Consider the following 13,532-nt stretch of genomic DNA (forward strand, 5'->3'; position numbering starts at 1 on the left):
CTCTCTCTCTCTCTCTCTCTCTCTCTCTCTCATATTACATATTTACATTAAAAATATGTTTGTTTTGTTTTACATACCTTATCCCTCATGCAGCAATATTCAGAACGATATAACAGAAGGTATTATATTTACGCAACAGCATATGCATGCCATTTAAATACATGTACGTGTAGTACTCGTCTCGACATTAGTTCACATAACTTACAACATTTCTTTTATTTCCATATTATCTACTCTGTGTAGGATTTGTTGCAACTGTCAATGTGTACAGTGCTCAATGTTCCCAGTCACATGGCAATGTTTACGTTGCTGTGTTGAGACACGTGATCTTCGCTACGTCATAATTTTCCGCAGTAAGAAGATAAACACAGACGGTGTACTATCCTTGAATGTGTTGACGGCTCGAAGATTGCAGGACAACAAACTGAAATTAAAGACAGTCCAGTCCACTGGCAAGTGTTGACAGTGACTTAGTCACCGTGAGTACTGCATAATTTATACTATTCATAAGTCGATGTGTAGTTTCCTTTCAGTTCGCTGTTTTTGTTTTGTTTTGGAGCAGACATGTCGACCATTTGTGTATTGCATTGAAATGGCGCTAAAACATTTGTTGTTTGATTCCGTCTGGGATCATCTTCCACATGGTCAGATTGACTATTTCTACGAAGTTTTTGCACTGTTAAAATGTTAACGTTTTCAGTAAATTAATAAAATCCTGCAAACAAAGAAACCCCTTTGTTAAAAAATAGGCCATGTGACAGTCGATGTATATAAACAAAGAACCACGGGCACTCACTAAATTAAGCACAATATGTTAGGTGAATGTGAATCATATAAGCACGATTTTTATGATATAATGGAATATGTGGCATCTCATGAAAGAAAAATCAAGAAGAATTGTTAACTTTCTTTGTTTGGGGAGAAAACGTCATATTGATCAGCTGTGTACAGCTGCTGTGTATTCTGATAATAGTCCGATGTCTATTGTTTGTCCTCTTTGATGTGTGGTGTGTTGATGTTAATTTTAATTTACATGTATGTGGCTTTTTCTTATCAACATCTTGGCTAGTTTAAAGTGCTTTTAATGTAAATTTCCAAACATCAATTTAAATATTAAAATGTAATTATAATTTCTCATTGAATTCACTTAGACCCATATGCATGTAGTCATTTGTTTTGTTATACAGGTTTTAACAAGTATACATACATAAGTAATGAAAGATCTTTAAAGTTGAACTTGAAAGGCCAAAAGTTTTATCTTAAACAGTGCACGATACAAAAAACCACAGACTCGAGAAGTTGATCATGGAAGTCCCGTATGAATAATTAACACCAATGTGTTACCTGCAGTCAGAGACAATGCTGATGACAATATACAACCAAAGACTGCCCATTGATTTTCAATATGCAGTCCTGATCCTTTGTTGCTAATGTTTTTGTTATTCATTGCTAAGTAAGTTGTTCTGGTTACTGATCACTGATCAGAATATAGATCAGTTTTTTTCTGCAAAACCTAACTGGAAAGGAAATCATGAACAGGGCTTTTAAAAAAATGGGAATTCTGGTTTCGTTTCCTCAGGGGTTTTTTTAACAAAGAAATCGTTTAACCTGCAGAGACTCGGAGGCAATGGTGCTATTTATAGAACATGAAATCAGCTGTAGTTTGTTTACATCGCAGATTTAGGTCAACATATTGCGATGCGATTGGTTTAAATGTGACAGTGTTATTACTTTCCTTTAATGCGCAGTTCCTCCAATCTTATAGTGAATATTTACTAGCAATGGAAATATGTTTTCATATATTACATATTACTTGGATCAATAGATATTGGAGTATTTTTTGTTTATAATCATTTAAGATAATTATACAGGAAATAAAAATGAAAGTGTTAGCAATGTATGAGGCATTGAGCAGATCATTGTGATTTAGCATGGCAATACAAAATTATTTCATTATAATCTTAATTGTATTGATTCATGTAAAAATTAGTTTGATTATAAATTGATCGATATGCATTTAAATGCATCATGATGAAAATTTTATTATTTTTTTAACACAATCTATTCCTAGCAGTTGTGTCATGTACACAGGGGTACTAAAGTTATTCAAGAATCTTTGCTGATAAATATGATAGTAGTTAACAACCAGGAGAACGTTCACAGATTGAAGACAGATTATAACAATTTACCAACTTAAAAGACAGACATGGTTATTTTGTGTACCAGGTACATTGCAACTTTATTCATGCTTGCAGTAAATATCACCAAAGTACTTTTTCATTTTTGTTTAATTCTTTGTCTGTTTTGGTTTTTTGTTTTTTAACTGTCAGAAGAGTTGGTCAAATAAAGGCATACTAATGTTGAATTGTTGATATTGAACTGTTGATCTCTGCAAAATGCCTTCCTGAACTAAGCCTTAGAATAACTGGAGCATCAGATACGAGCTTTATATTGTTTTCTTCTTACACCAGGTAATGTTTTTGCACATTGAGGGCTGGTTAATGATCTGGACAAGTTCATTAAACTGGTGAACAAGTCTCTCCCTAATTGATAAAGGTAATTCATTACAAAGGGTCACAAGGTGAAAAAAGCAAGGTCAGCTGTTTATCATGTTAATATCTTCAGTATAAGCATCATAATGGCAGTTTTGTGAAATATCAGCACTTTATTATGTCTAACATTTTCCTGTTAATGCAAAAAAAAAGATGGAGATATGATCAAAACTTGTACAGCAGGAAGAAGGAAATCAAGTGATACTAATTAAGGCTGGTATCTTATTTATTGTGGTGGGATCTATTAATATCTCGACAAGGAAAGTAATGAGTCAACAGCCGAGCGCACTGACAAAATTTTTGCACATCGATAAACTATATATCTCGTGTACTTGTCTGTTCTCTTTTTTGGGTACACATTAGTGTCCTTATCTACATGATTATTAAAAACTGTATTTTTGACTGTTTATTAGACTGTTGTGTAAAGTGCATCATACGTTTTTAAGGGTGAATGGGGTGGATGGGGGATAGGGAAGCAAAGTGAATGCAGGTGTAACATTTCTTTGTAATGTAGGGGCATAATTGCTTTAATGACAGAAAGCAGGTAGAGAAACCTTATTACTAAAGAGTAAGGACTGATTTTGTGTTTTGCCAGTGTAAAGATTTCTTGGCATTGGTTCAAACCTACTTACACAAACCTAGCTGATACCATTATACCAATGGCAAAAAAGAAAGTTACTCAGTGTAAAGGTTAGATTATATCTACAGATTGAGAGTAAGGGGTTTCTATTCAGTAGCATTATAATACCTTTATATATACATGTAATATAATTTGGGGGAGGAAATAAGAGCAGGCACAGAGACTTATTTTTATCCGTTCTTTTAATGAGGTATTATTACCCATGCACATATTCCAACAAGTTGTTTTTATACAGGTTGGGTTCACTGATGATATTGTTATTTTGGTGTATCACGCGCAGTATAGTTGTTTTGAAATACCTGTTTTTCAAAATTTAAAAATCCATGCAGTTTGTTATTCAAAGCTAGCATCGTTTATTTGAATTTCTAATTGATCTGGCTGTGTTTGTTTAAGTGTATACATCTGTAAATTTCACAAGGACCACACAACCAATTTCTATTGCTTATTGATCAGGTAAAGGGAGAGTTTTCCAATCAATAACCACAACAATCTGTTTCCGTCTGAATGCCCCCAGTCCAAGCCAGCTATTTTTAAATGAGTGATTACAGATTTCTCCATAAGAAATAACCCCCGGACATTACAAAACTGGCATTGAAAATAAGATACAGATCCAATTAAGACTTGTCTTTTTGTTTCAAGGGTTGTCCCATAAATCTTGTTTTATCGCTAAAAAGGAGGCTAGAAGGAATTGGAACAGAATTATTTGGGATTGACTCTGCATCAGCGTGAAAGATTTTGATATAAAACGGTCAACATCCATGAAAGAACAGGGTTGACAATTGCTTGAATTAAGCGAGGCTGAGGGAATCCCGGGACCAATTACACATTTATACCCTCGTCCAGTAACTGTTGCTACCTCTGACTCATACCAATAAATGGCACAAGGAAACAGAAAGACATCAATTTCCGAGTAACAAAATATGATTGGTGGAAAATTTAATGGCTTTGGCAAAAAAGGTATACAGGGTAGTTTGGTTGATGAGTATAAGCCCAGAATTATTTGATTTAAGTTGCATGGCATATCAGATAGGTGGTCTTTGTTCCAGCTTGGCATAAACAACCAAAACCCAATGTCTTCAGTCTCCATGCATTGATGTGTCAGATTGTTGTTTTGTTCCCTATTGATTCCCAGGCTTTTTTATTGAGCCCACACGTTAATGAATTAAATATCTTGTGTTTTGTTTTAACAGACAAAGGCACAACCATATATTGTTCACCTATGTCGTTAACCTTTGCAAGAGTTCAGTACAAAATCATTAAGAATCCTCACTGCAGCAAATTAAATGTGATCAACAACCAGTTCTATCTGGGATCACTGCATACAATAGGCAGATTGCCTTTGAAAGATGAGACAATTTAAAGTACAAAGGAATCCATACTTATAAACCCCTATGTGACTTTTACACCCCCTCCCACCAGTCTTAAGAAGAGGGGTGTCATCAAAGGATGTAAAGGTCAAACATATAAAACTATTGGTTTAAGAGACAGAACACTTTGATAGTGTTCAATATTTTAATTAATGTCTTTACCAAAGAAGGGTGTTTTGTTTGTATCATTATTAAGTCTATAATCTGCTTGAATCGAGGAATATACATAAACTGGTTCAGAGTCTAGAGGTATGTAGACGGTTATTAGAGAGATAGGGAGGTGTTGTTTGGTCTGTGGGTCCTATTTTTAAGAGGATTACCCAGTGTTATCGTGCATGGACAGGATGGCCAATGATGTAATTGACACAGAGTACTGTAATATTGTGAGGTTCATTGCCCTCTTTAATATTGTGTCTTGTTTTCCTTGGGTAATCTTTATCATCAGAGCCTTCTGGCAATGTTTGTGTGTCTTCCTATCACTATCCCACTGCTAACAAAGAGTGTGCTGCATCTAGGAAATCAGGATAATTATGTCCACTTTCTTTGCAACCAATTTGAAAAAAATACGCAAAATGGATTATTTGTGTTGAAACTCTAACATCATTTATATCTAATTTTTCATTGTATTTCTATATGACTTTCATAACTTTTTATTTTTGCACTGTACATGCTTTTTCTAGAAAGAGGAATGCCAGAGTCTTGTATTAATTTTAGTTTGGAGAATGCTCTATCATTTTAAGAATAATCACATGTTGCTAATTTAAAGCTGTCAGTTCAGCTCTCAACAGCACTGGTATTGGCAATTGGTTGCTGCTTGGTAATTGTGGGTGCTTGATCTTAAGGTGCAGTTTCTTGATATTGGTGTTAAAAACATCAGACAAAACAGGTTTAAGGCAGACAGCTCATAAAGAGGGGAGTTTCAGGGGAGACCACTTATCAATCCCTTTTGTTGTCATGCATGTTAAGTTTGCTGCAGACATTCATGCAATTCAGTACATGCTTCTTTTTATTATTTTCAAGAATTTAAAATCTGCCGGTAGAATTTTAAGAATTTATTGTTTTCCTTCTCTTTGATATTTTTGTGATTGTGAGCTTCCGGTACTAGCTGATCTGTTATACTGTCAATCATGTTAGACAATTTATATCGGATAACAGGCTAGGCCCATGCTTATACCATGGGACAATCTGATACATATATGTATATTGAGCGGTATTGAGTAAGATTTCTCTAGCAGACGGCTGTTCTTGCATGGCAACTCGTAGAACACCTGTTAAGTATTGACAGACCAAGTTACCATGCTACCGTACATTAACGCTCTTCATTCAGTAGGAGATGATTCAGTGACAGTTACCACTACTGCTGGCATTGGAGTATTTGTTTTTGTCATAGCAGTTGATTAAACCTGACAGAAGACTGCCTAATCGTACTCACTTCCATTGGAGAGCCGAGTCATGATCTTTGTCTTGCAGAACTTTCCACATCCAGTATGAAGCTGTATATAACAAGGTAGACTCAATATTGATTTTGTTTCCAGGTGAGAAAATCTAGCAGGCTTATTAGATGACCAAAGAGAAGTGAGCAGTTGATCAACAGGACAAACACACAGGCTGATCTAGGCAAAAAGAGCGAGACTGAGGGGGATTCTGGGATCACAGAAACTGGCGCACAGAGCTTTAATGTCTAAGATTTTCCAAGATGGTGAAAACCTTTCAAGCGTATTTGCCAAACGAGTGCCACCGAAAATATAGTTGTGTTCACTGCCGGGCTCACCTGGCCAATCACGACGAACTTATCTCAAAGGTAAGCTATAAATATAGTTGTGTTCACTGTCGGGCTCACCTGGCCAATCACGACGAACTTATCTCAAAGGTAAGCTATAAATATAGTTGTGTTCACTGCCGGGCTCACCTGGCCAATCACGACGAACTTATCTCAAAGGTAAGCTATCAGCACAGCCTGTAGTTTACAATAAAGCTTGGTTACAGCATACATACTTATAATGAATTCATGCTTACATTTAACTCATTTTCATTCCCCTTAGTCTTTAAAATGTATTATATGTTTATCAGATATATAGAGGATATCTATATTGTGTGATTTTATATTTGCTTTATCCAACGAGTTGAAATGGTGTATATATTCGCGAGGCTTGCCGAGCGAATATAACCATTTCAACGAGTTGGATAAAGCAAATATAAAATCACACAATTATAGATGTTCTATTTATCTCATACAATTTGATTTATATTATGAAGCTTTTGAGACAGTCCCTTGTGTGACCCAAATTGGATTTTTTTTTCAAAGATTAAAAACGATGATGCAACGCTGTGTTATGCGGCTATTGTGACCTTGCGCAATACAATTTAGTACGTCATTCCTGAGATAAATCTAACTGTTTTAATGTAAAGTTTCACTGAAATAAACCTTAAAATAATTTTTTAGCTCTAGATAATTTTTCTTAGAGCTTATTCACTTGATTAAATGGAAATTCCGATTAGAAGACTTGAATAATCAGTTTTGTTGACATACACAAAGTTGCGAATGCTCGTTAGTTTGAATTGACTCGAACGAGGAACAGTTGTTGATGCATGATGTTTTATAAAACAAACACTAGGCTAGCCTTATGATTCAAGAATAAGGATGCTTACTGGTGGTGGAATAAAAGTCTTATGAAACATTATTTCGGTAAGTTCTTGTATATAAACACAACCAGAGCGCTCTGTTTTCATCGCATCGTCAGGATGAACTCGATCCTTGACAGTTAACGTAATTTGTAACTGTGTTAGTTTTATAAACTTCACAAAGCAAATTGTAAGTTGGAAGTGGGCTAAATTTATCAAAAATCTTGACAAACAAGAAAAAAGGGTATTGTGGTTACGGTTTTGAATATCTTTGCAAAAAAGGTAGGGGGGGCTAACCTCCCCCCCCCCCCCCCCCCCCACAATAGCCCCCCGGTTCCGACGCCTGTGCTAGGCAGTTATGTGTTTTCCTTCATATTTGTAACTTTGACAAAATCAATTTTATATTAATTTTTGTAGTAGATATAGTTATGTTGAAAGTACTAGCAAATTTTCGAAAAGCGTTGAAGCGAGGGGCTGTGTCAAAAGTAGTTCTGACTGGAAGTATTTGATATAGCATCACCCGTGTGATATAGCAAAGGTTTATCACACGGGTAATATACACCACACGTATGAGATAAAACAGTTTATGCTACATTGTTCATCAGACATTTTGCTATAAGCATGATAAGCATGTTATACCGTATCCTGCACCAAAAAGTAAAAAAAGAAAGATGAGTTGAAGTATTTGTAAAAAATTGCACCGTTAAATTTCATTGTAAATGAAGTTAGACATGCAGGAAAAATTAATTCATTTTTAAAAGCCAGAATTATATCCAGTGTGTTCTTCAGAAATACATGTATATGTGACATTAAAAAGTAGCAAGTGTTCGTCACTGCTACTTACTGCTACTTAGGTCCTGTACCAATTAAACAAGAATTGCCACTGTAGTACTGTGTGGAATTATGTCACAAAATCTTAAGTTTTCTGTGTAGTAGTGAAATTTTGTTAACGGTAGGATTAAGTGATAGCAATATGCGGTAAGGAAAGGAAATATATACATAAGTGGTGTTTCCTGGTTTAACAGAGAGCTATTTATGATAACTTAAGGGCACTTGTTTCCCAGTCACCAAATCCCGGGGACGGAATTTATCACGGTATCCGACTGTTAGTCATTGGAGACTAGCTCATGTAAAACAAAATAGCTGTATTTACATATAACTAGTACACAGGACTTGTAAAAAATAGCAAACTTTTAATAATTATATATTTATCAAAGTAGAAGTGATCCCCGCAGCTATTAACTATAGGACTACTGTTACATGTATATCACATTTCCCTTTTTATGCCAAAATCAATATGGTTGTAGGACCTTGTTGTACTCAGCAATGACGGTCATTACGAGCCTTGGTCATTAAGACTGATAGTCCTTCCTATCAATATAAGTATGGACAGATGTATTTTGATACAGTTAATTAGCAAGGGACTCGGTGATAATAGCTCAGAGACAGGTGAACAACGTGACTTTAGCAGACGTATGTTGTTGTGTAATAAATGCACTACCTTTCATCACTGACGAGCTTACCTGCAATTTATTTTTCATATAGATAAGTAGCATCATAAATTGTGGGATACCAATAGATTGTGTCATCGTATTTATTTTGTGATTTGTTTTACCGCTGAATTTGGGCATAAGAAGGTTTGGTTAACATGTACATGAGTATACATGTATATGTGGCTTAAATGATAAAACTACCGCAAAAAGGATATGAAATCTTTGTTAGAATTTAGTCAAGTGAAAATAATACATGTTAAATAGAAATGAGTCAGATTCCAGCCCAGCATGTTTCTACCTGATGTCAGTATGCTTTAAATCATATAAAGACCTTTAATATAATTTATCACTAAATGGGTAATGATTGTTTTGTTTATGGATGTAGATCAGTATTTCAACTTGATTTGGACACAATAAAATTTTGGATTTTTGATTATCATATAAATCATTTTTATGTTCACTAATTTTATTCTACTACATGTATAATGTATTTTTTACAATCTTTAAAATTGTACACAACAAGTTCACCAGTGTTGGTTTCAGTTTGAGTCAGGCGTAATATTATACAAGTCAAAACATGACCTAGTTGAACCTGGGGATCCCAGCTTTAGTCATGCAACCTTACCCACCCCTCAAAGTCACCAGGGTTATACCCACAGTTTAAACAAGGCCATATAAACAAGACCAGTATATGACCATCATTGCTTTGTTTTATCTGAAATATAAGTAACATCAACACAACCTCGGGGTCAAAATGGGTCAGACCCAATGCTATATGAGATAGGTATATCAAACTTATCTTATTACAGGATACAAGTATAAAGATACTACAAAATTTATGCTGCCCTATAAGTTAGCTGTTAGGCCCTCACAACCTATAGAGCAAAGCCAGAAGTCATGCAAGCTTAAGGTTAAGGTGATATTTATAGTCCTTATGGTCCTTTTTGTCAACAGTGAGATAGTTATCCCGCTGGGTTTTAGCATGATGAAATTTATCTTAATAGATTCTTGTTCTTTGATGATAATGATCCCATTATATAAGGGATTGAAAAAATATAAAGGTTTCGATGATAAGGATCACATGATCTATTTAAGACAAAATATATGCAATGTGAAGATTTTTCCTTGTTAATATATTCAAAATCATTTAGTTTTCTATTTGTAATTAAAAAGAGCAATGCATTAGAATTAAATAAATGTAATTTAAATCACTCATTAAGAATCTTTCAATAAATTAGAATATCAACCCAACCAATTCATATTTAATTAAATCGACATTTTCTTTTTCCAACAGGTGTCCTGAATTTCTCAAGTTTCTTAATGTTTTGAATTACCCTTTATGCAATTTGAATCCAAAGAATTACCATCTAAACTTTATATGTATATATATGAATCTTTTAATTAGAATTCAGTCCTTAGCTAACATCTTGTAATCATGCAGTACTTGTACTGACATAGAAATTTACCCTTATTTCTTTTATCTTTCAGTCTTTCCAGGGAAGTCAAGGAAGAGCTTATCTATTTAACTCGGTGTAAGTATCCTGACAGCTTATTATCTCCCTTAACTCAATGTGAGTATCCTGACAGCAAATTATCTCCCCTAATTCAGTGTGAGTATCCTGACATAAAAATTACTTCCCCTTGTCTGTTTAACTCAATGTGAGTATCCTGACAGCAAATTATCTCCCCTTGTCTGTTAAACTCAGTGTAAGTATCCTGACAGCAAATTATCTCCCCTTGTTTTATCTGTTTAAGTCAGTGTGGTATCCTGACAGCGAATTATCTCCCCTTGTCTCTTAAAGCAAGACAGGAAATTATATAACCCAGGAATAACTGGCTTATGATTGAAAGTTGACAGGGCAGGCAGGCTTAAAAACAAGTTTGTGGTGACTAACATGGAAGCAGAAAATTGGTCCTGGCATTGAGTGAAAATCAATATAACACTTATAAAAACATCAGGTCCTTTAGGAATCGTTTGGGTTGAACAAGATGTAGGCATCCTCCTTATTTTATTATCAGACGCAACCAAGTTTCACTGCTTCAGACATTAAGTTTTGCTTTTGATGACTATCCAGTTAGGAAACTATATGCATATTGATGACTCAACCTTAAAAAGGATATACATGTATGCATCTGCTGTCAAAAAATATTCCTGCACAAAAAATTGTTTTTCCCTCTGATTTTTCTCTTCATGTTAATGCTAGGCTAGAAATAGAATGATGGGCTTATTTCAGAGTAGAATAGGACATATATGTAGAATAATGATGACCTTGGGGGCATTGATTGGATCGACCCATTAGCCTGATGATCCCTGGTGCCTCTCATTACAGGACTGTCCCAGATCTTGCACACATCTACATTGTACATGTGATTGACAGATGTAGGTCAGGGGTCAAACCTAGATGAGGTTCAATCCATCAGTAGGCATTGATACCTATTCTGTTCAGGTGTTTGCTCTCAAAATGACAAATCTAAATTAATCTTAGCGATAGCAAATGATGTGCCAGAATGTAGTTTTGGGTTTGTTGGGAAGATATGAATTCTTATCATCAAGTTACTGCATCTAAAGAACTACAGAAAATTGCAAAAACTCTCAGAGAATGTACTAGAATCAGAGAATATTATGATGATAGATATTACTTAGAGTACAGAAGCTGAAGATAATGGCTGAGGTGAACTCTAGCAATGTTTACAGTGTAGATAATATTTGTGTGTTAATTGGGGAAATGATTTTTTTTTCAGGGTTAATGTTGGTTGTGGCCCGGCAGAAGAGAGGGTTTTATTAACGGGACTCCATGCTGTGGCTGACATATTCTGTGAATGCTGTAAAACAACACTAGGATGGAAATATGTAAGAGCTTGTTACATTGTACAAATGGTTCAAAACAAAGCCAGCATGTTGTAAACAAATAAATGAGATGTACCTATAGAGCCTTCATTGTATTCTAACTGTTTTATACCTGCCAAAAGTGAACCAATTATCTATCCCGTTATTTAATTTTTCTGCACATGCAAAATTTGAACAACTGTGTGCAATGTTGCAAAGTTAAAGAAGGAAATTTATTTCAACATTTTCTTTTCACACTTTCAGGAGCACGCTTTTGAATCCAGTCAAAAATACAAGGAAGGAAAATTCATCATTGAACTTGCTCACATGATCAAGGACAATGGCTGGGCCTGACTAGGATGACAAACAAACAGACAATGCTCTTGGATTTTGACCGTTTTTTACTGACCACTGCAGAATGTGATGTGTTCTCCCTTATGATGATGAGGGCAAGGTTGACTTAGGGCCAGGGAAGCTGTGCCATTGCTGTAGACTTGGGCTTCTCTCTCTGTGTGTTTGGGTAGGCTGTAGAACAGTGTTCATGTCTCTCTCATTCATTTCTCTCAGGAAAAGTCTCTCTATGGACCAACTCATCAGAATTCATCGGAAGCTTGATCTGAATGGAATTCTAAGCCACACACACACACACACACACTCAGTCTTGATGAAGAGAGGCTAAACTTTTCATTTAAAGAACAAGGCCTTGGCATTCAATCCAGACAGAACACATCTGTGATATATCTGTCAATGCCTCCGATTATATAAGTAAATATGTCTGTCAGAGTGTGATTCAGCGCACTTCTCAGTTTGTGGATGGACAAACTTAATTCTATAAGATTTTGTACACTGAGTATGTGTTTTGGTAGAAGCACAAGATAAGCTTATCTCAGGTAATACATAACTATGAAAAAAGGAGAAAAAATAACAAACCACTGAAAAAGTTTTTGGAGGTTGAGAAAAACACCAGAATGAATGAGTCTTTATCAGCTGTTACATTGAACAGGGCATGTAATGTTAAATGACAATTCCCTGTAATGCAGTTTTTAAGCACTTTCATATCTAAACCCATCAATATTTTCAGAAATTTTACCAGGTTTTGCTGTGTTCATAGTTTGATTCCTTGCCTTTGACCCTCTTTTGTATGAACTATCAAGAGGATACTTTAGAAATGATTTCATGTACGTGTTGCTTGTACGAGCACTTTCAAATCAAGAGAGATAACTCCTAATTTGCTATGTATTTTGTAAACGTGGTTTCTATCTTTCAGGTGTGTTATCTGTATCTTTCAATTTGGTTTGCTTTTTTTGACACAATACATTTGAATTAGTGATTAGAATATGGAGGTTGAGTCATTTTGTTGTTACATTTCTTTGCTAACATATTTTGATAGATTTGTAGAATACCTGTTGTAAATACATGTGTGTAAGTATGTATGTATGTATGTATGTATGTATGTATGTATGTATGTATGTATGTGTGGAACACTTGTCAATGCACTTACCTTTATCAATTCATCTCATAACATGTGTAAATTGTAGGGGATATTTCATATAAAACTTATCCAATGTCTTTCAAATTGTTAAAAATCATTTTTTAACACATATTTTTTTCACCCCCATGAAATTGCCATTGTATTGAAATAATTTTTTTCAAATATTTATTTTGTTGGAATTGGATTAATTAATCCACAAAGTACCATTATATGATAGATTTACCACAGTGTTGTTTGATTTCCTCTGACACTGTTAAGCAGTCAAAAAAACAACTGACCATTTGAATCTGTAACCCGGAAGTGAAACATTTTCATCACACAATGAATTCACCACTTATGGATTGAATGGGAGCCCTGTATTTCTGACTGGTCGTGTATCACCTATGTACATGTATAAGTGTATGCTTGACCATCCAAATCCTGTAATCGACTGTGTTTGGAGATTTTCATATAGTGCTATGTTTGTTACTTGCTTTCTTTTTGTTGTCAATATTATTTATATATTGTCACGCCTTATGGTTGAGAGGCTTCAATAAATA

The 13,532-nt window shown here is 34.9% G+C and overlaps 1 protein-coding gene across 2 annotated transcripts; it reads left to right on the plus strand.

The window, feature by feature from the left end:
* Positions 1-324: 324 nt before the first annotated feature.
* Positions 325-12,902, plus strand: LOC128188368 (protein yippee-like 1). 2 transcript variants are annotated; one of them, XM_052859373.1, is made up of 5 exons: positions 325-479; positions 6,095-6,498; positions 10,163-10,206; positions 11,417-11,525; positions 11,766-12,902. In XM_052859373.1, exons 2-5 carry the CDS (start codon positions 6,256-6,258, stop codon positions 11,853-11,855), a joined length of 486 nt encoding a protein of 161 aa, XP_052715333.1. In that variant the 5' UTR covers positions 325-479; positions 6,095-6,255; the 3' UTR covers positions 11,856-12,902. The 2 variants fall into 2 exon arrangements, with proteins under 2 accessions (XP_052715333.1, XP_052715334.1); XM_052859374.1 differs by having other exon boundaries at positions 6,095-6,360.
* Positions 12,903-13,532: the final 630 nt, after the last annotated feature.

The sequence above is a fragment of the Crassostrea angulata genome, chromosome 6, assembly GCF_025612915.1.
Source record: "Crassostrea angulata isolate pt1a10 chromosome 6, ASM2561291v2, whole genome shotgun sequence".
In the NCBI taxonomy this organism is placed as follows: Eukaryota; Metazoa; Mollusca; class Bivalvia; order Ostreida; family Ostreidae; genus Magallana; species Magallana angulata.

What these genes read in the sequence shown, in the direction of transcription:
- LOC128188368 (XM_052859373.1), top strand. Translation starts at nt 6,256, where the DNA reads ATGGTGAAAACCTTTCAAGCGTATTTGCCAAACGAGTGCCACCGAAAA. An exon ending in ACGACGAACTTATCTCAAAG is followed by an intron (nt 6,499 to 10,162) that starts GTAAGCTATCAG and finishes TTTATCTTTCAG; the next exon opens with TCTTTCCAGGGAAGTCAAGG. An exon ending in GCTTATCTATTTAACTCGGT is followed by an intron (nt 10,207 to 11,416) that starts GTAAGTATCCTG and finishes TTTTTTTTTCAG; the next exon opens with GGTTAATGTTGGTTGTGGCC.